This window comes from Carcharhinus amblyrhynchos, chromosome 10, assembly GCF_965287045.1.
Source record: "Carcharhinus amblyrhynchos chromosome 10, sCarAmb.v2.hapA, whole genome shotgun sequence".
Lineage (NCBI taxonomy): Eukaryota > Metazoa > Chordata > Chondrichthyes > Carcharhiniformes > Carcharhinidae > Carcharhinus > Carcharhinus amblyrhynchos.
Genome location: NC_137333.1, coordinates 91,070,298 through 91,097,747, shown reverse-complemented (window position 1 = coordinate 91,097,747; position 27,450 = coordinate 91,070,298). Strand labels below are relative to the sequence as shown.

Here is a 27,450-nt window from a genome sequence, read left to right as displayed (position 1 = left end):
CGTCAGTGGCCAGAACCTTAAATAAAAAGAGGAATTGATAATGCATCGAGGAACTGAATTCAGGTGAATCGCTGCACAGAATTTTTTTTTTGCAGCATGCTTGCACTGTTTTCTATACATTAACACTGCAGTGAAGTTACTGTGAAATTCCCCTAGTCGCCACACTCTGGCACCTGATCGGGTGCACTGAGGGAGAATTTAGCATGGCCAGCACATCTTTCGAACTTGTGGGAGGAAACTGGAGCACCCAGAGGAAACCCATGCAGACACGGGGGGAACCTACCGACTCTACACAGATAGTGACCCAAGCCGAGAATTGAGCTTGTGTCCCTGGCACTGTGAGGCAGCAGTGCTAATCACTGTGACTGTTACTGTACAGACTGGATTTTGCAGTGAGAGTGATGGAGAGTTTATCAGTGCTCACCCTTATTTAAGCGTGAATTGGCCAGGGATTTCCAGCACCCACGTAGGCAGTTAAAGGTGGATGTTTCTCTCCATTCTGCCCTGCTCTTCCAGATGCTTGCTATAACAGTATTTCACTCAAAGATTTGACATTGATGGTGCAGACTTGATGGGTCAAATGGCCTCCTTCTGAACTGTAAGATTCTATGAATCTATGTTTCTATGATCTGATTTGAGGATTCCAATGGGAGATCAAGTTGGGGATCCTCATGGGATATCTGATTGGGGATTCCTATTTGAGATCGGGTTGGGCAGTTTCTGAAGGAGGGAAGTAGAAAGGCAGGATGTTAAACTTGGATAAAACCCTGGTTAGACCGTGCTTGGAGTACTGTTAACAATTTTAGATTCCATGACCTGGAATTTTACCAGGCCTCTGAGAGGTAGGCCGCTCTCTCTAATTGGACACCATTTCTGATGGCGGGATTGTAATCAGCTGCTGCTACCGGTAAAATCGTCCCAAGGGTCCCGCGCGCAGCTGAAAACGGTCAGTGACAGGAACGGAGGCCGGAACCGGGCACCACTCATTACTTTTAAATCCTGCACCCTGACTGGACGGGCAATGCCGCCTGTGACCGGCTAATCCCTGTGAACGGTCTTGGCTCGCTGGTAACGCGGGGGCCATTTTGCCTGGAGCTTACCGTTGCCTGGCTTCGGAACCCAAAGTGCCAACCAGCTGATCCCGCAACACCAAATTTTAGCCAAACCTCAAAGCCTTGTGCCACGTCACGGCACCATGTCCAGGAGGTTTTGAAAGATGCTGCTCCGTGCAGGAAGATTCTTTGCTGGTTTAGCTGAGAGATTTGTGCTGTCTTGCCACTTTATTCAAGCTGCCAGGACTCACTCCCACCCTGTCTTGGGACTCCTGGGGATTTTAACCTGTGTTTCAGAAGCTGACTGTAATAACACTTTATGCTCACACAAAGCAAGTAAGAACGCAGTGGCAGAAATCTTTTGTTTTCCCTTGGGCTCTCTGTGGCCAACTAGTCTGTACATTCACTTCAATAACTCCAGACTTGGCTAACTGCGCTTCATTTTCCCTGCTAGTCTTTTCCATTCTGAATCAGATTGTTCCTCTCCCTATGTTTTCCTCACCATATGGTCAACATTCCTTACGTTCTAGCCCAACAAACGAGTCATCGGAATGGTTAAAATGCTGCACATAGGAATGTGACATAATCCCATTAATCAGATCACTTACCAGCAGAGGAAATTTACACTGGTCTTTTTAACGTCTCGTCCAATTTCAACTTCACTTGCGTGTCCCACGACCTTTTTTATCTCACTTAGTACTTAAGTCGCCGTCTTTCCAGCTCGAAGGATTCTGCTCGTGATCATTGTGCCCATTAGCTGCTCTTCTGTGGCAATGGGAAGAATTCCTGACCCTTGGCTTTGACCTCTGTGACTCATTGAATCCTACAGTGCAGAAGGAGACCATTCGGCCCATTAAGCCTGCCCTGACCACAATCCCACCCAGGTCCTATTCCCACAACCCCTCGTATTTACCCTGTTAATCCCCTGACGCTAAAGGACAATTTAGCATGTCCAATCAACCTAACCCGCACACCTTTGGATTGTGGGAGGAAACCGGAGCACCAGGAGGAAACCCACACAAACATAGGGAGAACGTGTGAACTCCACACGAGGCTGGCATTGAACCTTGGTCCCTGATGCTATGAGGCAACAGTGCTAACCACTGTGCCATCGTGCAGCTCCATACAGTTATCATGAAACGAGAAGTATATTAGCTGCGATAATGTAAGAGTCATTCATTTGACATATAGGCCCAGAGCCCGGCTAGCAAAGTGATTAACACCCTGGTGTGCAGGCTACTTCCTCGAGTGATGGAGATATACAGCTCAGAAACAGGTTAACTCGTCCACGCTGATCAAGTTTCCTCAACTGAACTAGTCCCATTTGCCTGCATTTACAGACAGTAAAAAGCACTGTGTAGGTGTGACTCATGACATCAGCCTTACAGAAACTCAGCCGAGGCCGTAAGACTCCAGAACCTTGCGGCCTTGCCTGGTATAAATCTTAATGACAAATGTTCCTCTTGGGGAAGGGAAACAGACAGCAGCACTCAGTGGCGATTTGATCGTTGCCTGGTTGCTGAGCGGCAGTTTATGTGACGACGTGAAGACACCCTCAGGATTTTAATAGATGTCTCCGGAGGATTTGTAACGTAATACAAGCCACAGTTAGAGCAACAGGCATCTAAATTTGCATTACATTTACATATTAACGGGTTTGTTTGTTTGTGCTTCATTAAATTTTTTTTTAAGTTTATTATTAGTTTCACAAGCAGGCTTTCATTAACACTGAAATGAAGCTACTGTCACAATCATAATATAAAAGCAAAATACTGCAGATGCTGGAGCTCTGAGGAAGGGTCGTCTAGACAAGAAACAATGGGTCTATTCGCTCGCCAAAGATGCTGTCAGACCTGCTGAGATTTTCCAGCTTTTTGTTGCTCTGAAAATCCCCTAGTCGCCACACTGCCTGTTTGGGTACACTGAGGGAGAATTTAGCATGGTCAATGCACCTAACCAGCACGTCTTTCAGATTCTGGGAAGAAAACGGAGCACCCGGAGGAAACCCTCGCAGACAACGCGCAGACTCCGCACAGACAGTGACCCAAACTGGGAATCGAAGCCAGATTCCCGGCACTGTGAGGCAGTGATGCTAACCGCTGTGCCATCCATTTGGGTGTACTTATCTGACAGGGTGTGCCTGTCAGATGCTGTGGGTGTACCTACACCACAGGGACTGCAGAAATTCAAGAAGGCAGGTCACCATCACCTTCTGAAGGGCAATTAGCCATGGGCAATAAATGCTGGTTTAGCCAGCAATGTTCACATCCCACAAAAATGAATTTAAAACAAATCACTCCGGTCCCTTCCAGTGCAAGGATGTCCACCTTTTCCAAGTGTTGACTGCGATGGGCAGGAGGGGGAGCTGGGTGGGTGGAGGTTGATATCAACAATGTAACCATTTGTGGCAGGAGTATCTGACACCAGCGATTGAAGATGTGTATTACCCAACTGAAACAACATTTTTGCAATGCCTAGTATCAAACCTGTTTAAAGGCTTTCTTTGAAATCTGTCGAGGCATTTGCTCTGAAAGTGAAAAATAAATAAGGCTTTTAAATAGCGAATGGCTTTCATTTGCAATGGAACGGAGAGTGTGTGGGGCATGATAGCAATAACGGAAGGGCTAATGTGCAGTCATTTAATTCAACCTCACATATCACCTTCATCCAGAACACTTCAATTGGGTTATTGCGTGACATCCTCTGAGTCCATTCTAAATTTTCTTTTCTTTTGTGGCTAACCCATACTCTGCGTGCAATAATTATATTGGCATTAGATTTGATTGTGTTGCACCAGTTTTAAGTCTTCTCAAGGGGTTGGAAGACAGGAGTATGCCAGACTCGAACCAAAAGGTGGGGTAAGATTTTTTCAATTCATTCGTGGACATGGGCATCACTGGCTGGCCAGCATTTATTGCCCCATCCCCTAGTTGCCCTTGAGGAGGTGCTGGTGAGCTGCCTTCTTGAAGCGCTGCAGTCCATGTCCGAGTGGGTTGACTCATATTGCCGTTAGGGAGGGAATTCCAGGATTTTGACCCAGCGACTGTGAAGGAACAGCAATAGATTTCCAAGTCAGGATGGAGAGTGGCTTGGAAGGGAGCTTGCGTTCCCATGTGGCCTGTTGCCCTCGTCCTTCGAAATGGAAGTGGTCGTGTATTTGGAAGGTGCTGTCTAAGGATCTTCGCTGAATTGCTGCAGTGCATCTTGTAGATAGTGCACACTGCTGCTACTGAGTGTTGGTGGTGGAGAGAGTGGATGTTTGCAGAGGGTTGGGTAACAAGTGCATTCTTTGCTCTGGAGCAGGTCGTTTGACAGATCGGCCAACATCTTTGTGCAGTAATTTGTGGTTAACCACAGGATTATGGCTTCATGAGATTTGATTACATACTGTCTACAATCCAGTGGTGTTGTAGGTTTAGTGTGCCTGCTGTTGGAATGCAGTATTGTCCAGTAAAGTCCCACCGTTCGCACCTTCTAGTGTGTGACTTCGCTCACCCATGTTTTATACTTCGCCCACTGCATTGCCCAGCGGGTTCAATTATCACGTTGAGGCACCTTCTCTTTCTCCACCACAAATCGAATCAGCAGTTCCCACCTCCACCAGAGGGGCCCGCCAGCACGCGGAAGCCTTTCTACCGTCCTTAATTGAGTGGAAAACCCCTCCCTGTCATCAATTCCCTGATCCTTTAACTGCCCCTTTAAAAATCTGAGTGGGCATGTTCGGAACGCGGCGTGTGAGGAAGAGACCTGGAAGTGAATTGACGGGAAGGTTCCCAACTCAGAAGTGAAAATCCCCAGCCATACGTTGAGCACACGGTGGTTAGCACTGCTGCCTCGCAGCGCCAGGGATCCAAGTTTGATTCTGGCCTTTGCTGCAAATTTTGCCTGTGCAGAGTCTGCTGGTGCTCTGTGTCTGCGTGGGTTTCCTCCGGGTGCGCCAGTTTCCTCCCACAGTCCAAAGATGTGCAGGTTAGATGGATTAGCTGTGGTGACTGTGTGGGGTTATGGGGATAGGGCAGAGAAGCAGGCCTAGATAAGATGCTGTTTTGGAGAGTTGGTGCAAACTCGATGGGCTGAATGGTCTCCTCCTGCGCTGTCGGGTTTTATGATATTTAAACAAAAGGGCAGTGCTTTTTAGTTCTCTGCAGTGATTGGGTGGGTGGTGTACTTATTGCATTAGCAAGAAGCTCAAACCAGTTTGGTGGTTGGGTTGGGCCACATTAGCGAGAGGTCATGAGTGCCTAAAGGACTACCAGGCAGCCAGTCAATCAGGAAGGAGTGAATTCAGCGAGACTGCTGAGTTGAACTGGTCAGCAATAAAACAGGGTAATTATGTAGAGTTGATGGAAGTGAGTAGAAGCCTAGGGGATAGCGGGCTAGTCATCTTGCAATACAATAACATGAAAAATATCTAATTGTCATTTGTGCTGACACCACTGTAATGAATCAATGCTCAAATCCTTTGGATCTCCTGACTTCTCCCATCTAAGAACATCAGTTACCAAAAAATCTTTCATCAGAACTATTGCGTTCTTCAAGCTTCGCCGATGTATTGCTCAGAGCTCCCCCGTCTGTGGTACACAGGTACTGCACCGCTCAGCAGCTCTCAAAAGGGCAGGACCTCCATGCCCAGGGCCCTTCATCAAGAAGGTGGCCTAAGGCTGGCCACGTAACTGCCTGATGGGCACTGAATGTGACAAGCCATCACCAATGGAGGTGACGCAGGACTCCGGCTGGTTTCCTAACCCACCCTGTTACCAACTTTACATTCATCCCGCACTTCCGATTTCATGAATCGCAAATTCCCACAAGTTGCTGATCGATTTTCACCACTCTTCACAACATCATCTCAGACTTCACTTTCTGGTGATTCCCAGGAAGCCACTGCATTGGCATTAATGAAGCACAAAGTTTTTTTCATTTATTCAAATATGGGGACATTGGCCAGTATTTAGTGCCCATCCCTAGTAATGAAGTCTGTGTATTAACGGTGTAGGTGTACTGTTAATGCTGTGATGTGTTAATAACTGCCAATCAACCTCTTCTGACCCAAAGCCTCATCCTAATCTCCACCAAATCTCATTTTGCCACCCTCCTTATGAATTGCTCTCCTAGTATTCCGCTAAGCGAGATCCCAGTCACCAGTCCTATTGTCTCCTCCCTCGGTTAGGTGCCCATCTTCACCTTAATGATCCTCCTGTGAAGTGGCTTGGGATGTTTCAGTGTGGGAAGGGTGCTTCATGAGTGCAAGCTTGTTTGTTGTAATCGGATTAAAGGAGCAGCACGATGGCACAGTGGTTAGCACTGCTGCCTCGCAACGCCGGGGAGCTGAGTTCAATTCCTGGCTTGGGTCACTGTCTGTGAGGAGCCTGCATATTCTCCCCGTGTCTGCATGGGTTTCCTCTGGATGCTCCGATTTCCTCCCACAGTCTGAAAGACATTTAGCATTGATGCTACTTGGGTGCATTGGCCATGCTAAATTCTCCCTCAGTTTACCCGAACAGGCGCTGGTGTGTGGCGACTGGGGGGGCTTTCACAGTAACTTCATTGCAGTATTAATGTAAGCCTACTTGTGACACTGATAAATAAACTTTAAACGTTACAAAAAAGTGTGCACTGGTGCAGCATAAAGTGGATCATAAAAGTCCTCTGGTAAAGATATATCTGTAACATCAGAACCAAACGCTGTCTAAGCAACATTAAAACCAAATTTCAAAAGAAAAATATATTGACAATGCTTAAAAGTTGAGAAATTACCTTCTAATTGGATACACTCCAAATGGCTGCGTTCTCCTCCTGAAAAGGCTGATGGATTCTCTCCCTGTCAGTGCCGACAACTCTTCCAGCTGCACTTTAAATAATAGAAAACATTTGCCGTTTGAAAAATGGGAAGAAGCTCCAGTGTGTTGTCGGAGATGCCAAATGTGGGACTGGCGTGAAGTATTGGTGCCGCCACATTAATTACAATGGATAGGAATGCACCATAATTCATGGGCCTGGCAGGGGTGAGCTTCTCATCTTGACGCCCACTGCAATTCCGTCTCTTTGTTCAGTGAGATCTGTCTTCTCGATTGAGAGCTGCTGGAGTGAAGCACTGACCCCAGGTGAGATCGGAGGACAAAGTGGCTGAGATGATCACACTCCACTAAAAGCACACTGCAACCTCTGCAGAACAAACATGCAGAGGTTGGTCAGAAATTGCCCAAGCCCTAGACTAATGCTCAAACTGGAGGCAAGGGAACCAAATTCAATTGGAGGATGCAGAGGATGCAAGGAACGTGAATACTCATCCAGACTTGAAACGTTGGCTCTATTCTCTCTCGATGTGGAGGTGCAGGCATTGGACTGGGGTAAACACATTGAGAAGTCTCACAGCACCAGGTTAAAGTCCAACAAGTTTATTTGGTAACAAAGGCCACTAACTTTTGGAGCACTGCCCCTTCATTAGGTGAGTGAGTGTTCTGTTCACAAACAGAGCATATAAAGACACAAACTCAATTTATAACATAATGATTGAAATGTGAGTCTTTACAGGTAATCAAGACTTAAAGGTACAGACAATGTGAGTGGAGAGAGTGTTAAGCACAGGTTAAAGAGATGTGTATTGTCTCCAGACAGGACAGTTAATGAGATTTTCTAAGTGGGACCTAAGGTTTTCTAAGAAAATCTCACCAACTGTCCAGTCTGGAGACAATACACACCTCGTTAACCTGTGCTTAACACTCTCTCTACTCAGATTTTCTGTACCTTTAAGACTTGATTACCTGTAAAGACTCGCATTTCAATCATTATTTTGTAAATTGTGTTCGTATCTTTATATGCCCTGTTTGTGAATGGAACTACTGCCCACCCGGCAAAGGGGCAGCAAGCACTCTAAAAGCTAGTGGCTTTTGCTACCAAATAAACCTGTTGGACTTTAACCTGGTATTGGGAGACTGTTTACTCTATTCCCTCTCCTCAGGAGCTATTGGACTTGCTGAGATATTCCAGCATTTTCTGTTTTTGGTTCAGATTCCAGCGTCTGCAGTAATTTGCCTTTATCTGAGTGTTTTAATGTGTTCAATTGTGTGAGATAGTCAAGAGCCATAGAATTCCTACAGTGTGGAAGGAGACCATTCCGCCCATCGAGTCTGCACCAATGCTCCAAAAGAGCATCTTACCCAGGCTCGCTCCCCATAACCCTCTGCAATTATCATCACTAATCCCCCTAACCTACACATCTTGGGTCTGTAGGGGCAATTTACAATGATTAATTCTGTGCATCTTTGGAGTATGGAAAGAAACCAGAGCACCTGGAGGAAACCCACACAGACACGGGGAGAACATACAAACACCACACAGACGGTGACCCAAGCCAGGAATCAAACCTGGGTCCCTGGCGCTGTGAGGCCGCAGCGCTAAGCACTGTGCCACCTTGCCAGCCCGTCATGTGGGATGATTTTGTTGAACAGCCTTCTACTATGACCTGTCCAAACACTGGATCATTTTTCTAATGTTTTCTTGGCCACTGTGCAGAGTAATTTTGCTCAGAAACTTAATTAACTTTCTCTTTCCTCCCTTTTCGAATTCTGAAGAGAACACCACTGGCAAGCGCACGAGGAAAATCCGGAATAAAACACAGAATTACCTAAACCAGTACGCCACAGATGGACTCCGGACACTGTGTATAGCCAAGCGGGTGTGTATTCACTTAGAAAACCCTTGAGCACTAGTTTAAAAGTTCTGGTTTATTGTGTGACAGGTTCATAATTGACGTACTCGCAGCAAGTTCAGATCGGCGATGAAGCGTCAACAACTTGGTGTTTTCACACTTACCTTTAACCCATGTTCATAACCTGCCACTGCTTTCAGGAAATTTAATTTAATTGTGTAATTTTGCAGTCTATTAAACAAAGCAGTAGAATGTAAAGTATAAAGCCATCACAAACTTCGTATGGTCTTCCCTAATGTATAGTCTATTCACCTATTTAAATGGCTGAGAAAAAGTCTTGTGCATGAACTGTCTGATATCTAGGTATAGAAGCAGGAGTAGGCCATTCAGCCCTTTGAGTCTGCTCCACCATTCATTTTGATCATGGCTGATCATCAAACTCAATATCCCTCCTTCCCCCCCCCCCAATATACCTTGATCCCTTTAGTCCCAAGGGCCATATCTAATTTCTTCTGGCCTCAACTGCTTTCTGTGGTCATGAATTCCACAGATTTACCTCTCTCTTGGGGCGAAGTAATTTTTCCTTCCCTCAGTCCCCCAACTATGACTTGTAAGGCATGATATTTCGGTTTTGCTCGCCCCAAGACCAGAAAATCCCATCCAACATCAACGGACCTTTGCATGGTCCGTGTTCTGCCCGCTACAGGTGGGAAGACCTCTAGTTTAGGACTCCCCCACCATTGGGAACATTCTTTCTGAATCTACCTTGCCTAATCCTGTTAGAATTTTAGAAGTTTCTATCAGATCCCCTTTCAGTCTTGAGCACACTTGATCCTGAAGTATCCATCTCCACCCTTCAACCCTGGTCTATTGTCCGCCCAAGAAAACGTTTACTGATCCACTGATCTTTAGCAAAGGAATTATTGAGTCTGACAAAATGTTTTTTACCGCAGGGTTCCCTTCCCCAAAAACGCTGGCCCTCTGGTATGAATCATTTGATGCTGTCGCTTTGAAGGCGGTGGACTCCTCCCAGCTCGTGTCACTGTCTGTGTGGAGTTTGCACATTCTCCCCGTGTCTGCGTAGGTTTCCTCCGGGTACTCAGGTTTCCCCCTACAGTCCAAAGATGTGCAGGTCAGGTGGACGGATTGGCCATGCTAAATTGACCTTTTAGTGTCGGGGGACTAGCAGGGTAAATATGTGGGGTTACAGGGTTAGGGCCTGGGTGGGATTGTTGTCGGTGCAGGCTCGAATGGCCTCTTCTGCATTGTAGGGATTCGCCGAATCACAGAAAAGACTTGCCATTGTCTGTCCCAGCTGTACAGGGGCTTTGTGAGACCACACCTGGAGTTTTGGATGCAGTTTTGGTCTCCTTAGCTAAAAAAAAGTATACTCTTACCATTGTGGGAACACAGCAAAGGTTCACTGGACTGATTCCTGGCATGGTGGGACTGTCATAGAATCTCTACAATGAGGCCATTCAGCCCATCGAGTCTGCACTGACAACAATTCCACTTAGGTCCTATCCCCGTGACCCAATATATTTAACCTGCTAATCCCCCTGACAATAAGGGTCAATTTAGAACGGCCAATCAACCTAACTCTCTCATCTTTGGATTGTGAAAGGAAACTGGAGCATCTGGAGGAAACCCATACAGACACAGGGAGAATGTGCAAACTCCACACAGACAGTGACATAAGAACATAAGAACATAAGAAATAGGAGCAGGAGTAGGCCATCTGGCCCTTCGAGCCTGCCCCGCCATTCAATAAGATCATGGCTGATGTGTCGTGGCTCAGTTCCACTTTCCCGCCCTCTCCCCATAACCCTTAATCCCCTCTCTTATCAAAAACCCATCAACCCGCTTCTTAAAAATATTTAGCGAGGCAGCCTCCACCACTTCAACGGGCAGAGAATTCCAGAGATTCACCACCCTTTGAGTGAAGAAGTTCCTCCTCAACTCCGTTCTGAACCGCCCCCCCTTTATCTTGAGGCTGTGCCCCCTAGTCCTACTGTCTTTTTTGAGCGGGAAGAGTCTTTCCACCTCTATCCTATCCATCCCATTCATCATCTTATACGTCTCAATGAGATCCCCCCTCATTCTTCTAAACTCTAACGAGTACAAGCCTAGTTTATTCAGCCTCTCCTCATAGCTCAACCCCCTCAACTCCAGTATCAGCCTAGTAAACCTCCTCTGCACTCCCTCCAGGGCCAAAATATCCTGCCTGAGGCCCGAATTGAAACCAGGTCCCTGGTGCTGTGAGGCAGCAATACCAACCACTGTGCCACCATGCCAGTCATGTTGTAGGAGGAGAGACTGGGTTGGCTGGCCTGTATTCATTGGCATTTAGAAGACGGGATCTTATCGAAATGTATAAAACTCCACCAGGGCTGGACACTGGATATGGGGATGTTGTTTCCTCTGGTCTGGTTGGAAAGTCTAGAACAAGGTGGGGGGTGGGGGTCAGTCTCTGGATACGGGGTGGGCCATTTAGGATAGAGATGAGGAGAAATGTCTTCACTCAGAGGGGGCTGCGCCTGTGGAATTTTCTACCACAGATGGCTGTGGAGCTTTGGCACCACAGCTGCCAGTAAGAACGGAGAATTTGGCTCAGCCAAAACATAGGAACTTGAGAACTAGGAGCCATCTGGCCCCTTGAACCTGCTCCGCCATTCAGAAAGATCATGGCTGATCTTTTTGTGGAATCAGCTCCACTTACCCACCCACTCACCATAACCCTTAATTCCTTTACTGTTCAAAAATTTATCTATCCTTGCCTTAAAAACATTCAATGAGGTAGCCTCAACTGCTTCACTGGGCAGGGAATTCCACAGATTCACAACCCTTTGAGTGAAGGGGTTCCTCCTCAACTCAGTCCTAAATCTGCTCAGCCTTATTTTGAGGCCATGCCCCCTAATGCGAGAGCTCCGTTCACCGCAGCAACACCGAATAATCCCACTCACGGCCGAGGTCTCCCACGGTGACCCCTAGCTCTGTGCCCAGCATGCAACCCCCATTGGAAGCCGGGAATTTAGCGGAAACCTGGAGACTTAGGTGCCGGGAGTGACCAGGTGACAAGAAAGAACGTTTCTTGTGAAGTGACTTCAAAAATATGTTGTTTCTTCCCATTTGGTTTTGCTCAACTGAAAACCAGAGAGGGAACTGCAGAGATTAAGATTCATAAGTGCCTGAGGGGACAGCCATAATTTAAGGGGAAAGAAAAGAATGATTGGGAGACATGCAATTATTAAATATAAGGAGCTGAAATAGCAGTTTAAATTAGTAGTTTTTTTTTTAATTGAGTAAGGAATATACATTCATTGCATTTTCCCTTTCAATCAGTACCTTTGCTAACCACCCACCCCCCCTCAAAGGAGCTGCCCAATATGCCACTGAAGAAAGGATTTTTTAAGAAGATGTTTTGTTTGGAAACCTGGCTCAAGACAGCCTCAGGTTCCAGAGGATTTCTGTAATGGAAAATTCCTTCTGCGTGTAGTTTCGTGCTGCTGTCCAGAGTCAATCCGCAGAGAATGAATGGGTTACTTCACTTCCCCAGGTACTGATTCCTAAGGGAATGTCCCAAAAAAGTGACCCCTTGGAACCACCAACCAGACAAGGCCCTTCACCACACAGACTGCCACGCATCAAGAAGGTTTCCCATCACCACCTCCTCGAGGGCCCCCGAGAATAGGCACCAAACGCAGGCCTTGCTAATCATACCCACATATCCCTAACAAAGTTATGAAGGGAATGGATAAGATAGAAACAGGGAAGTTGTTTCCACTGACGGGTGAAACTAAAACTAGGGGGCACGGTCTCAAAATAAGGCTGAACAGATTTAGAACTGAGTTGAGGAGGAACTTCTTCACACAAAGGGTTGTGAATCTGTGGAATTCCCTGCCCAGTGAAGCAATTGAGGCTACCTCGTTGAATGTTTTTAAGGCAAGGATAGATAAATTTTTGAACAGTAAAGGAATTAAGGGTTACGGTGAGTGGGCGGGTAAGTGGAGCTGAGTCTTCGAAGAGATCAACCATGATCTTATTGAATGGCAGAGCAGGCTCGAGGGGCCAGATGGCCTACTCCTGCTCCTAGCTCTTATCTTCTTATGTAATTCATCTTTGAAAATTGCATACATAAGCTGATGTACTGATGGTATTTAATCATCTACAGATGCCAAGATATCTCTGATGCTCTAATTCTGGCCAAGGAGTGCCAGAGTGGACCTGAATGGACAGCAGAGATGGCCAATTTTTAATTGCCTGCCTTTGCTGTCCATTCAAGCCCACTCTGGCACTGCCAGGCTGGTACTGTTCAGGTTGGCACTACCAGGGTGCCATGGAGCAGTGCCCAGTTCTTTCCCTCACCACCCGAGGCTATACTCAACTCCCCGCCCCCAGCTTGGTCATCATGACTAGTTTCCGTTTTTGGAAGCCAGTAGTGATTTCCAAAGCTTAACATCACGTCGACTCAATACATGTGACTAAATGGTGGAACAGGCTCATAGGGCTGAGTGGTGCGGTACATACTCACTGGGTTGAACGGCCTCGTGCTCTGAGTTTCTCTGATTCACTAACGTTACAGTTTAATGGGATTTAGACCTTCCTGTGCAGACGTCTGCACATGCAAAAAACATATGTGACTGTGTTGGGGGGGAACATACGGCGAGCTCAGAAAGTAAGGTGTTCTGCTGGGTAGGCATATCAAAAGCGACTTAAATCCTTGCTGGGCTTGACCCCGATGATATCATCAATGGTGGGGGGTTGGGGGGGCAGTCTCATTCTGAGATCTCCCTGGCACAAATCCCGTAATGGAGCTCTTATAAGAGTTAGCAGCTGTAACAGGATTTACATCTGCAGTGAACGGGCCCAGTGAATCACCCCCACTGGCTCCACTTTGTGGATGATGCCCCCTAATCCTAGACCCCCCATCCTGTGGCATTTTTTTCCTGAATCTCTCCCGTGTCAACTCCCCTTAATATTTTAAAAGCTTTGATCAAATCATCCCTCAAGTTATTCTTGTTTTCTTGCAGAACTTGTTTGTGTAATCCCTCCTAATAATTCATCCTTCATCATTCCAGTCAATCTTATCTGATTTTTTAATGATGATTGAGAGTTACCTTCCCTGTTCTTCTTCACAATGATGTCTTGGAATCTTTTACACCCACTGAGAGGGCCGATATTTGATATGAAAAAGGGATCTTCGTGCCCTCAACATGGCATTGTCTTGTCTGCCAGGATTGTTTTCTTCCAGACCCAAGAGGGGGACTTGAAACCACAGCCTTCTGACTCTTGAGGAGAGAGCATTACCAGCTGAACCATGGTTGAAAGGATTGAGTTCTGCTGCTGAGGTGAAGGTCCCCCACCCTCAATCAGGGAAGAATCCAAACATGTGCAGGTTAGGGGGATTAGCCATGCAAAATTGCCCCTTAGCATCAAAAGATGCGTAGGTTAGGTGGCTTGATCATGCTAAATTGCCCCTTAGTTGTTCACTGCCATTCTCCAGCTACACAGATTAGGCACCTCCCTGACCATGAAGAGGTGATCGAATCGAGGTGGGGGCTGGAACAGAGGAACAGGAGAGGAGACCAGAGAAGGTTCACGGGAATGACCCCGGGAATGAAAAGCTAGGCGGCAAGCTGGCAGCATGGTTAGCACTGCTGTCTCATGGCGCCAGGTTCAATTCCCAGCTTGGGTCACTGTTTGTGTGGAGTCTGCACATTCTCCCTTGTGTTTGCGTGGGTTTCCTCCCACAGTCCAAGATGTGCAGGTTAGGTAGATTGGCAATGCTAAATTGCCCCTTAGGGTCAGGGGGATTAGCTAGGGTAAATGCATGGGATTATGAGGATAGGGGCTGGGTGGAATTGTGATCAGTGCGGACTCGATGGGCTGAATGGCCTCTTTCTGTACTGTAAGGATTCTATGAGATTAGAGGATCAGCCATGCTAAATTGCCCCTTAGTGTCCAAAGATGTATAGATGTTGTAGATTAGCATTGGTAAAATGCATGGGACAGGGCAAGGGGGTGACCCTGGGTAAATTGCTATTTTAGATAGCCGATACAGACTTGATGGCCGAATGGCCTCCTTCTGCACTGTAGGGATTCTGTGATATCGTCAGTCCATTGCCAAGAACTACTCTTGTCCTACCCTTCTACATCACACACGCTGCTAAGTGAAGTTCCCAAGGCATCCTGTGTATTTCCAGAAGCGTCTCTAACCGAGGCAAAAAAGAGGTCCACGCAAACGATGTGGAAATTTTTAGGGAGTATTAGATCATTATTTCTCAGAGTGCAGCTACAATCTTAGCTTTTGGGGTCAAAACTGGATGAATTGAGCTTCTGGCCTGTACTTCCCCGTGTTCCCATGTTGAATCTGTTCTCTCCCCATCTCTTCACAAAAAGCAGTGGAAGCCAAAACATTGCATGTTTTGAAGAAGGAGTTAGATATAGCTCTTGGGGCTAAAGGGCGGAGGCTATTGAGTTGGATGATCAGCCGTGATAATGAATGGCGGAGCAGGCTCATAGGGCTGAATGGTGCAGTACACGCTAAATGGGCCGAATGGCCTACTCCTGCTCTTATTTTCTCTGTTTCATTGACATTACAATTTAACTGGGATTTGCACTCACCTGTGCAAAAAACGTGCCAAAAAACATAGATGTCCCGTATGTCACCCTGGCTAAGGAGTGGCACAATGGCAGGAGTGTAGTTGGCGTTTAACGTCATTCTGATTATTTCAAACTCTGCTCCCACACTATTAGGGGCAGCTAAGGATGGGCAATGAGTACTGGCCTACCAGCGATGCCCGCATCTCATAAAATGGACTACAAAAAAACAGTGCCCTTAGATTTTTTTTAATGATGTGTTTTATATTTGATTCCTGGTGTTTTGTTATGTGCTAGCCAGTTGTACTATTTTGAAGTCTCAGTTATAATCCGCTTTAATGAGTGCCGCGTCCAGTGATCCTTGTTTTAGAAAAGAGCTTAAATAATTAGTAAATCATCATGAGGTTTCATTTAATGCGGGCAGCACAGTGGTGCAGTGGTTAGCGCTGCTGCCTCACAGTACCAAGGACCCGGGTTTGATTCGCGGCGTGGGTCACTGTCTGTGTAGAGTCTGCACGTTGTCTGCGTGGGTTTCGTCCGGGTGCTCCGGTTTCCTCCCACTGTCCGAAAGACATGCTGGTTAGATGCATTGGCCGTGCTAAATTCTCCCGAACAGCTGCCAGAGTGTGGCGACTAGGGGATTTTCACAGTAACTTCATTGCACTGTTAATGTATTGTGACACTAATAAATAAACTTTTTTAATGTCATTATTTCAGGTCTTGCGCAAGGAGGAATATGCACGGTGGCTGGAAGTCCATTTGGAGGCAGAGTCTTCTGTTGAAAATAGGGACGAATTGCTGTTCCAGTCAGCCGTGCAGCTGGAGACTGACCTTCAGTTGTTAGGTATGGACTAACCCTTGGGTGGTATCAAAGGCCTTAGATAAACACTTCTGTGCCGTGATGCATTGGGTCCTAAAATCAAGCAGTTGGCAAAAACTATCACATGCTTATAGTTGAAATGTTGACTCTCTGGCGGAGCTGTAACGTATGGAGCTTTTCCACCAAGTTGACTATCATTAATAGCGCTTCGGAGGAAAGGGTAACCTCTGGATAATAAGCTACATCAATTAGGTAAAAGCAGATGTTTGCACAGCACACAGCAAGAAATTCATTCTTACTGGCGCATTAAGACCATATTGCACCCAGCTGCATTAACACTGCATTGTCAGTGGACCAGCAGTACAGACAAGGTGAGTGTACTGTGGTGTAACTCAGTCTCTCCAGTGTTGGAGTCGACCCTATAGATTTGTAATGATCATCTTTTTTATCGAATTATTTAGGACATTTTTGTCACTGAATTTTCATTTAAGTTCATGCTGACTCTGGCATTGGCCTGATTTTCATGAACCGTTAAATTTAAAAGCAGGAATATAATTTGATTGGTGGCACAGTGGTTGGCACTGCTGCCTCACAGCACCACGGACCTGGGTTCGATTCCCGCCTCGGGTGACTGTCTGTCTGTTTGCATATTCTCCCCATGTTTGTGTGAGCTTCCTCCAGGTGCTCCAGACAGATGATGGAATTTGAATTCAATAAAAAGAGATCTGTGAATTAAGAACCTACCGATGATTATGAAACCATTGTCGATTGTCAGAAAACCCGTCAGGTTCACTAATGTTCTTTAGGGGAAGGAAATCTGCTATCCTTACCTGGTCTGGCCTACATGTGACTCCAGAGCCACAGCAATGTGGTTGACTCTCAACTGCCCTTTGAAATGGCTGAGCAAGCCACTCAGTTCAAGGGCAATTAGGGATGGGCAATAAGTGCTGGCCTTGCCAATCTAGCCCACATTCCAGTAATGAATAAAAAAAAAGTTAAGTGGATTGGCTATGCTAAATTGTTCCTTAGTGTTCCAAGATGTGCAGTTTTGGTGGGGTTACGGGGGTAGGACTGGGGAATGAGCCTGGCTAAGATAGCCTGTTGGTGAATTGGCCATGCTAAATTGTCCCTTATCATCCCAAGATGTATAGATTGGGGGATTAGCGGGGTAAATGTGTGAGATAGGGCTGGACCTTGTCAGAGAATTGGTGTACACTTAGTGGGCTGAATGGCCTCTTCCTGCACTGTAGGGATTCTATGATTCATATTATTGAACTGAGCTGACATTTTTCCTGTTTCTAAAACAAACAACTGTGCGCCGCAATATGGAGTCAGTGCAGCACAAGAGAGGAGTCCATTTGGCCCACGAATTGTGACACGATGCTAGCTATTAGCATCAATCTGACAGCTAAACATAAAAATAACATCTGGGGTGGACGGTGGATTGGAGTGAATCACTGAGCTTTGTGACCCCAAAAAAATCAAATGCAACTTTTTGTTTTGGTTGGTTCTGCAAAACAACAGATTTCAAACTTTTTTTGCATCGTGTGTCACTTTTACAAACAGCAGGGGCCTTGACAACTCGAAGTGTGGTACAGGTTAATGTGCAATGAGGGTAAACAGATGGAGTGATACTCTGGGTGAAGTACATCCCCACTGTAAAATATGTAGAAACATTTGCGGATTCAGTCAAGAATCCCTCAACTTGCACAACCAGAAACTCAGCTGATGTTCGGGGGACCTGAGTTCGGATCCCGCCACGGCAGTTGGTGGAATTTGAATTCAATAAGAACAAACTGGAGTTAATAATCTACTGATGACCATGAAATCATTGTCGATTGTCAGAAAAACCCATGTGGTTCACTAAGGGTGGCACGGTGGTTAACACTGTTGCCTCACAGAGCCAGGGATCCGGATTTGATTCCTGGCTTGGGTCACTGTCTATGCACCTTCAGCACCTTCTCCCCATGTCTGCATTGGTTTCCTCCAGATGCTCCAGTTTACTCCCACAGTTAGAAGGATGTGCTGGTTAGGTGCATTGACCACGTTAAATTCTCTCTAAGTGTACCCGGACAGGTGTCGGAAGGTGGCGGCTTGGGGATTTTCACGGTAACCTCATTGCACTGTTTATATAAACTTACTTGTGGCTAATAAATAAAAATAAAGTCCTTTGCAGAAGGAAATCTGCTGTCCTTACCTGGCCTGGCCTATGTTTGACTCCAGAGCCATGTGCTTAACTCACAACTACCCTCGGGCCATTGTGGGACACCCATGTCCCACGAATGAGTAAAAAAAAATTGACTTTTCCTGAAAAGTCAAGTATTTTAAGAAGAACTTGCCATAGAACTCGTGGGTGTTCTGCATGAGCTGTCTGTTTGATGGCATGGTGGCACAGTGGTTAGCACTGCTGCCTCACAGCGCCAGAGAGCCGTGTTTGATTCCTGGCTTAGATCACCGTTTGTGTGGAGTTTGCACATTTTTTTCCCGTGCCTGCGTGGGTTTTCTCTGGATGCTCCAGTTTCCTCCCACATTCCAAAGCTGTGCGGGTTAGGTGGATTAGTCATGCTAAATGCTTAACGTCAGGGGCACTAGCTAGGGTAAATGCTTGGGGTTATGGGGATAGGGTGGAACAGTGCAGACTCGAAAGACCGAATGGCCTCTTTCTGCACTATGTTGCTTGAGACAGGAAATGGTTGCAATAATGCTTGTGACGTACATTTAAGCTTAATCGGTAGTTGCCCAAACAAGGGAATAGCAATGTTTATACAGTTACCCTAAGTTATTTGCACTTTCAGGGAAAAGTTTCTCTTCTTTAACACCCCAGTTTGTTTCTTTGTTGTAACCAGCTTTTTTTAAAAATATCGTCACATCATAAATGTGGTAAGATAAATATAGATGGTAAGTGATATGGAGAAGTTTGCATTGATAATGCAATTTAGCGGTTCCTGCAGGAAAATTCAACCTTTTGTAAAGCTACGTGCTACTTCCCAAAACGAGCAGAAGATGGATGAGAGTGTGGTGAAGGTTAGGAATACACCCATGGGTTTAGAGGATTTCAAAAGCTTTGTCCTTGCGATTCACAATTTGATCTGACCCCTCTGCGTCAGAACTGTAGGTCGGCTGGTCTTTTGCGTAAGACTGCAAGTGCCAACCCGGGCAAAACAACAGCTCTCTGTGCGTCAGATGTGGCCTGTTATTTTTACATATAAAGCAGAGCTTGTGTCAAGTCTGAATGCGTGCAGGATATCTTAGTACATCTTGCCCAGTGTTTTGCATAGATCGGTGGCTGTATTTAACATTTCACCAGTACTCATGCACACAAACAGGGTTTTACAGTAACACGCCCAATTTCTTCAATAGGCCTTCCCTAGATTCTAGAACATTCCACATGGATTGTAAAGTTTATTTACTTATTAGTCACAAGCTGGCTTACCTTAACGCTGCAATGCAGTGAGTGTGAAAATCCCCTCGTCGCTGCACTCCGACACCTATTTGGTTACACCGAAAGAGAACTTAGCATGGCCAGTGCAACTAAGCAGCACATTTTTTTGGACTGTGGGAGGAAACCGGAGCACCCGGAGGAAACCCATGCAGACATGGGGAGAATGTGCAGACTCCACACAGACAGTGACCCAAGCTGGCAATCAAACCAGGATCCCTGGTGCTGTGAGGCAGTAGTGCTAACCACTTTGCCACCATGCCATCCCAAGGTAGAAACCGTAACCCTTTCAAGAAGTAGTTGAGGAGGAACTTCTTCACTCAAAGGGTGGTGAATCTCTGGAATTCTCTGCCCGTTGAAGTGGTGGAGGCTGCCTCGCTAAATATTTTTAAGAAGCGGGTTGATGGGTTCTTGATAAGAGAGGGGATTAAGGGTTATGGGGAGAGGGCGGGAAAGTGGAACTGAGCCACGACAGATCAGCCATGATCTTATTGAATGGCGGGGCAGGCTCGAAGGGCTAGATGGCCTACTCCTGCTCCTATTTCTTATGTTCTTATGTTCTTATGAAAGGGACAGTAGGACATCAGGGAGATATAAGCCAATTAGCCTGATATCAGTAGTGCAGCAAATGCCAGTATCAATTATTATAGAACAATACAGCATAGGAACAGATTCTTCAGCCCACCAAGCTTGCACCAATTCCTAATCCTTATTTAGACCCACTATTTATTGCCCATATGTGGTTTCTACCCCTCTGTTATAAGGAACATAGTAATAGGGTACTTTAAGAATAGTATGATTAAGTAGAGTCAACACCAATTTATGAAAGAGAAATGGTCTTTGTTTGATTTGTTAGAGGATGTAATTGGCATCACAGGTTTGGGGGTAATATATCAATGGGGGTCGAGGATTGACAGAAAACAGGTCTTTTTCTGATTTGCCATTTGGAACAAGCTGTGTACTGGGAGAATCAGCATTAGACCTCAGTTTTTTACGATAGATATCACTGACTTAGGCAAAGCATCTGATTGTAATGTACCCAAGTTTGCCATTGGTATAAGGTTAGCTGGAAAATTGAGGAGGGCACAATGAGGCTGCAAAGGGATATCGTCGGGCTAAGTGGGTGGGCAATAATGTGACAGATGGAGTTTAATGCGGGGAAGTATGAACCAGCCAGTTTCGAAGGAGAATATGAAAGCAGGGCTTTTGTTTTGAGAGGAATGGGGAATATAGGAATTTAGAGAGATCTGGATGTTAGCACTGAAGGTGAACGTCTCCACTGTTTGTCAGGAATATGTCACTTGCAGGCATAACAAGCACTTAAGAAAGCAAATTGTTAATCTTTGTCCATTTATTACACAGGGTTTGACATAAACAAGTGAAGAAGTCTTACTGCAGTTGTACAGATCATTGTGAGGCGTACCTCGAGTACTGTATATAGTTTGGTCTTCTTACCTAAAGAAAGACATAGTTGCCCTACACCCTAGCTATGACTGTAACACTACATTCTGCACTCTTTCCTTTCTTTCTCACCTGCGTACTCTATGAATGGTATACTTTGTCTCTATAGCATGCAGGAAGCAGTACTTTTCACTGTATACTGTGACAATAATTAATTGAATTAAGTTTTGCTGCACTACGTTCCTGACAATACAGCGGAAAAGTTCACCTTAGGTGCCGCCTGCTGCCACACTGTCCGGAAAAAATAGTAAAATTCCGCCCTGTAACTCTGACAAAGTGAAAACAAAAAGCTTCGATGGGCTTCATATCAATGGTGTAGGATAGTAGAGAGGGAAGCTTCAAAAGAGTGACCGTTTCCTGTGCGCTTATTCCCCAGGAGTATGAACTCAATAGACTACCTGGCGCTGCCACTATTGTGTGTGTTTAAGGATCAGTTTTGAGCATTCCAGAATCAGGTCAATCACATTTCACCACCAAGGTCATCTCATTGCTCTCACTTCTCTCCTCCTCCAATCTGTTTAGGTGCAACTGGCATCGAAGACCGCTTGCAGGATGGGGTTCCCGAAACGATAGCAAATTTACGGAAGGCTGCGTTGCAGATTTGGGTTCTGACTGGGGACAAACAGGAGACAGCGATCAACATTGCTTACTCCTGCAAACTCCTGGGGCACGACGAGGAGATCCTCACCTTGAATGCAGAATCTCAGGTGAGCACAAAACCCCGAAACGGATTTTCCAGAAAGCTTTTACGTTAACAGCACCGCTATTTCTACCGACCAAAATCAGTGCCAAAAAATGAACACAAGTGTCTGGTGTATTTATTATAAATGCATCGCTTTGGCAGAGTGGCTGTTCCTTTTTCAGTTATCTCTGCTGAGAGCAATAGCAGTGTTTTCACTGCACTGTGAGAAAACAGTAATGGGCAAGAGGTGAGAAAAATAGCAAACTTACCTGATTCCCCGTGGGCCTTTAATTTGAGTTTGCAATCCCAAAGTTCATGGGACGTCAGTATTGTAAAGATCGTGCGGTGAAGATTGCCTGACTATCGGGAAGATTAAGTTTCCGGACATCAGTACATGTCATAGAAATGTAGAAGATAGGAGCAGATGAGGCCATTCAGCCCTTTTAGCTTGCTCTGCCATTCATTACAACCATCCAACTCACTAGCCTAATCCTGCTTTCTCCCCATAACCTTTGATCCCATTTGCCCCAAGTGCTATATCTAGCCGCTTCTTGAATACATTCAGTGTTTTGGCATCAACTACTTCCTGTGGTAATGAATTCCACAGGCTCATCCTTCTCTGGGTGAAGAAATGTCTCGTCACCTCTGTCCTAAATTCTCAGACTATGACTCCTGGTTCTGGACTCCTCCACCTTCAGGAACATCCTTCCTGCATCTACCCTGTATAGTCGTGTTAGAATTTTATAAGTGTCTATGAGATACCCCCCTCATACATCTAAACTCCAGCGATAACAATCCTATACTAGTTCATCTCTCCTCATTCATCAGTCCCGCATCCCCGGAATCAGCTTGTAAACCTTCGCTGCACTCCCTTGAGAGCAAGAACATCCTTTCTCAGAAAAGGAGACCAAAACTGCACACAATATTCTAGGTGTGGCCTCACCAAGGCCCTGTATAATTGCAACAACACATCCTTGCTCCTGTACTCGAAACCTCTCATAATGAAGACTAACATGCCATTTGCCTGCTGCAACCGGCATGCTTACCTTCAGCAAGGAAACCCAGGTCTCACTACACATTTCCCTCTCCCAATTGCCGTTGTTTTTCTGTCAATTCCTGTTTGGTCACAGTTCATTAAAGAATCATTATAGGAACCCTTTCAGTGCAGCAGCAGCAGGCAGTTCTGCCCATCAACTCTGCACCGATCTCTGAAAGAGCAACTTATCCAGACCCTATCCTCGTTACCCCACATATTTACCCCGCTAGTCAACTTACCCACACAGCTTTCGACTGTGGGAGGAAACCAGAGCACTTGGAGGCAACCCACACAGACGTGGGAGTAACGTGCAAACTCCACACAGACAGTCACCCAAGGCTGGAATTGAACCCAAGTCCCTGGCGCTGTGAGGCAGCAGTGTGAACCACTGTGCCCCACTGAAGTGTAAAAGATATTTTTACAGATAAAGTAAAATCTTATCTTGGGAGGGGCCACTTGGATCAGTATCTGAAGGGAATAAATCATCAGTGAAAAATCCATGCAGAACTTATAATTTAGTAAATAAATTTGCACGATGTTTGGTTGTAGTCTTGAAGGGCAATAGATGTGAAGATAAAATTTATGTCACAAGTAGGCTTACATTAACACTGCAATGAAATTACTGTGACAATCCCCTACATGTGTGTGCATCTGTGCTGCAAGTAATGAACAGCCAGAGGGTGGGAACTCATTACCACAGGGGACTGTGTAGTCTGGGTCATTGAGTGTCTTTAAGTTAGAGATAGATAGGTTCTTGATCAATGAGGGGATCAAGGGTTATGGGAAGAAGGTAGGAGAATGGGGATGAGAATTGTATCAGCCCTGATTGAAAGGCAGAGCAGACTCAGTGGGCTGAATGGCCTAATTCTGCTCCTATATCTTATGGTCTAACACGACTATCCAATTTGAAACTGTATTGAGGGGAACTTCAATCACCTGTTTGTGATTAAGGGGTCCCTTCTTCCCTATCTGCCTGTGAATAATCAAGAGCTAAAAACATAGCACCATGCACTTAAAGAAAATTAATAGATTTAATCTGATCCAAAATGCCAACTCCCATTGATTGCCAATGTAGATAGCACATAGTGAATAATAGGTTGCAGCAAACAAAATCTTCATCAGTGCAGGTTCCCTGCTGCCAACAGACCTACCTCATGTTAAGCTGAATTTTTGCTACACCCTAGCAATGACTGCAACGCTACATTCTGCACCCTCTCCTTTCCTTCTCTATGAACGGTATGCTTTGGCTGTATAGCGCATAAGAAACAATACTTTTCATTATGTACTAATACATGTGACAATAAATCAAATCAAACTTTGAGTGTCATTTCATAGCAACATTTCTCAAGCCTCGCAGACTTTGATGGTAGATAAATAAATGCAGTCTGTTCCTTCGTAGAGCTCTCACTGAGCTAAAAACCACCGTGAAACCACTTGTGGAAGACTTAGTGACCAAATTTGATTTTTTTTTTCCCCTTTACCATTGGCACGTACATCAAAATACTCACCAAGAAAAACGTTAGATGTTAGGAATCCAGAAGCGGGCAAAAGAAATGATTATTGTTGGCCTGAAGACAGGGAAACTAAAGAGAGCAGTGCAGGTCCACAAAATCTGTACTCGGTTGAAAAGCATAAAATTGGCCATCCATGTTTTTTGATTAAAAAAACATTAATGTGCAGGTGTTGAAAAGACCTTTGCGCTAAATCGCGTGACAATAGCTTTTGCTTACAATTAGAGTCCAAGATAGTCTCCAGTCTAAATGTAACGAGTAGAGGTTGTATATTATGGGGTGGCACAGTGGTTAGCACTGCTGTCTGACAGTGCCAGGGACCCGGGTTTGATTCCGGTCTTGGGTGACCATGTGGAATTTGCATATTCTCCCCGTGTCTGCATGGGTTTCCTCTGGGTGCTCCGGCTTCCTCCCACAGTCCGAAAGATGTGCTGGTTAGGTGCATTGGCGGTACCAAATTGCCCCTTAGTGTCCCCAGGATGTGTAGGTTAAGTGTGTTAGACGTGATAAATATGTGGAATTACAGGTATAGGGTGGGGGTGAGCCTGGATGAGATACTCTTTCTGAGAATCAGTGCAGACTTGATGGGCCGAATGGCCTCCTCCTGTGCTGTAGGGATTCACTGGATAGACTGCTCCCTGGCTCAGAAAGATGGCCAGCAAGCATTGAAAACAAACAGAAATAGCTTGAACACATGAGGATGGGTGTTTGAGCCTTTCGATTGCTGTAAAGGGGACTCGAGTTCTGCTTCTTCATAAAATAGCTTTATTTCTTTGATCCAACTCCACACACAATTCTCCAACAACACCCAGCACCACCTGTGGCCCCTTTGTATATCAGTGACTTCTATTGAATAATTAGCATCAAATTCAGACTTGATTGGAAGGTCCGTTAACCCATACCTAACAATGGAGGATAAAATGAGCTGTGTTCTTCTTGTACACAGACCCTAAAGAATCCAAGACAAACAAATCTTTAAGATGTTGAATAGCTTTTCCCTGAATGTACAGGGAGGTATCAATTTTGAGCCCTATCTGTTTGTAGGTTCCTATCAATTCTGCCCGTCTGCAGCCTTCCGAAGCTACTGAGATAAAGGAAGGAAAGGAGAAACTGTTAAACTCTAGTTTGTATTGGGTTGTGAAAAACGCCTAGGTGGAACATTAAATAGGACAAGTCATATAAATAATTCTGAACATAATGCAGAAGCTGATGTGGGGTGGGAAGTATCATTGTCATTATTGATCTTATATTTGACCTGTGTCTGATCATTCTGCAATATTTGTTCGTTCTTCTCCCCCCTCATTTATTTTTCCTTTGTCACACAGGAGGCCTGCACTGCCTTACTGGAGCAGTGCTTGAGCTACATTGAATCCAAGAGTCCTCCCGACAGCCGTAGCAGTGTCGCTGAAACTCCGACGGTTGACTTCACCCCGTCAGACAGGACCTCGGTGACCTCGTCCACTCTGCGGCCCAATTTCAGCCTGGTGATCGACGGAAAGACTCTGAGCTTTGCGTTGGAGAAGACGCTGGAGGACAAGTTTCTTGCATTGGCCCAGAGGTGCCGCTCGGTGTTGTGCTGCCGTTCCACCCCATTGCAAAAGAGCATGGTGGTTAAACTGGTCCGGGATAAGCTGAAAGTCATGACCTTGGCAATAGGCAAGTATATTTCTCTCCCTGCTCCCTAACCACAACCACATGCTGTTACATATTAACTCACCAGGCAGCTTCTCCAGTCTTTGGTAGCAATAAGCTAAAAACTTGGGGGGATTAGCAGGGTAAGTATACAGGGCTACAGGCATAGGACCGTGGTGGGATTGCAGGCTGAATGGGCCGAATGACCTCTTTTTGCACTGTAGGGATTCTATGAAATTCTGTTCTCTGCCGAATGAGTCTGGTTGCAATATGTACAGAGATTAACATCCAAACAGACAAGGCAGACGAGCAGTAAAATGCTGGAAATACTTGGCAGGCCAGCCTCCATCTGGGAAGAGTTAACATTTCAGATCAATCTGTCCCTTTCCTTACGGCTCTGCAGCTTAACTCCTTTACCTGCTGTGGTTCCATACCACCCTATCCTTTGATACCTGTGCCAAACCAAAACCTTATTAATCTCAGTCTGGACATCTTTCAATCTCGGCAACATTTTCAGGGAGAAGGTTCCAGATTTCCAGAACCTGTTGTGTGAAGAAACGTTTCCTGATGTTACTCCTCCATCCTTCCCCACCTCCAAGCCTTTTAATTTTATCCCTGGGCTCTCCCGCCAGAGACAATTTTTAAAGTTTGTTTAAGAGATGTGGCCATCGCTGGCTAGGCCAGCATTTGTTGCCCATCCTAATTGCCCCTTGAGAAGGTGGGGATGAGGTGCCTATCTATCAGCCTTCACTCTGCGTTTAATCATCTGAAATGCCTTATTAGATACCCCTTCATCTTCCAAACTCAAAAATGCAAGGCTTGTCTATTCAGCCTGTCCTTGCAATTTAGCAGTTTTTCATCCACAGCATCATCCTGACACGATCATGAATAAAATCTTCCAGCGTCAGCAAGGACATTCAGGAACATTTATATTGACTGTACAGGCCCCCTAGACCTTGTTGCATTTTCTGCTAGTAGTTGATGGGAATTGAGTTGAAGAGAGTGACGGAACCAACCTTTCTGACGTAAAGTGTTCACAGTGGCCCAGAATTTTCTGCCAAAATAATTGCATCGAAAGAAACAACAGAAGTTCTCAAAAGCTTTGCTGCGTCACATATCCCAACCTCGCACATTAACCCATTGGCTGCAGGGAATTCAGAACTGTTAAGTTAAAATACTGGATCTGGACAGATTTGGTGAATGGGCAAGTCAATGGCAGATGCAGTATAATTTGGATAAATGTGAGGTTATTCACTTTGGAAGCAAAATCAAGAGGACAGATTACTACCTGAATGGTTGTAAATTGGGAGAGGGGAATGTGCAGCAGGACCTGGGTGTCCTTGTGCGCCAGTCACTGAAGGTAAGCATGCAGGTGCAACAGGCGGTAAAGAAGGCAAATGGTATGTTGGCCTTCATTGTGAGAGGTTTCGCATACAGGAACAGGGATGTGTTGCAATTATACAGAGCCTTAGCGAGGCCACACCTAAAATATTGTGCGCAGTTTTGGTCTCCTTTTCTGTGGAAGGATGTTCTTGCTCTCAAGGGAATGCAGTGAAGGTTTACCAG

General features: G+C 45.6%; 1 protein-coding gene across 1 annotated transcript in view; it reads left to right on the top strand.

Moving 5' to 3' along the window:
* The window catches only part of atp10a (ATPase phospholipid transporting 10A), a 177,938-nt gene that overhangs the window by 126,077 nt on the left and 24,411 nt on the right, over positions 1-27,450 (top strand). Inside the window, exons 11-14 of the mRNA XM_080197601.1 lie at positions 8,627-8,730; positions 16,021-16,147; positions 21,546-21,730; positions 25,578-25,908. Coding sequence (XP_080053727.1) covers positions 8,627-8,730; positions 16,021-16,147; positions 21,546-21,730; positions 25,578-25,908 — 747 coding nt within the window. The remainder of the gene's footprint in view (positions 1-8,626; positions 8,731-16,020; positions 16,148-21,545; positions 21,731-25,577; positions 25,909-27,450) is intronic.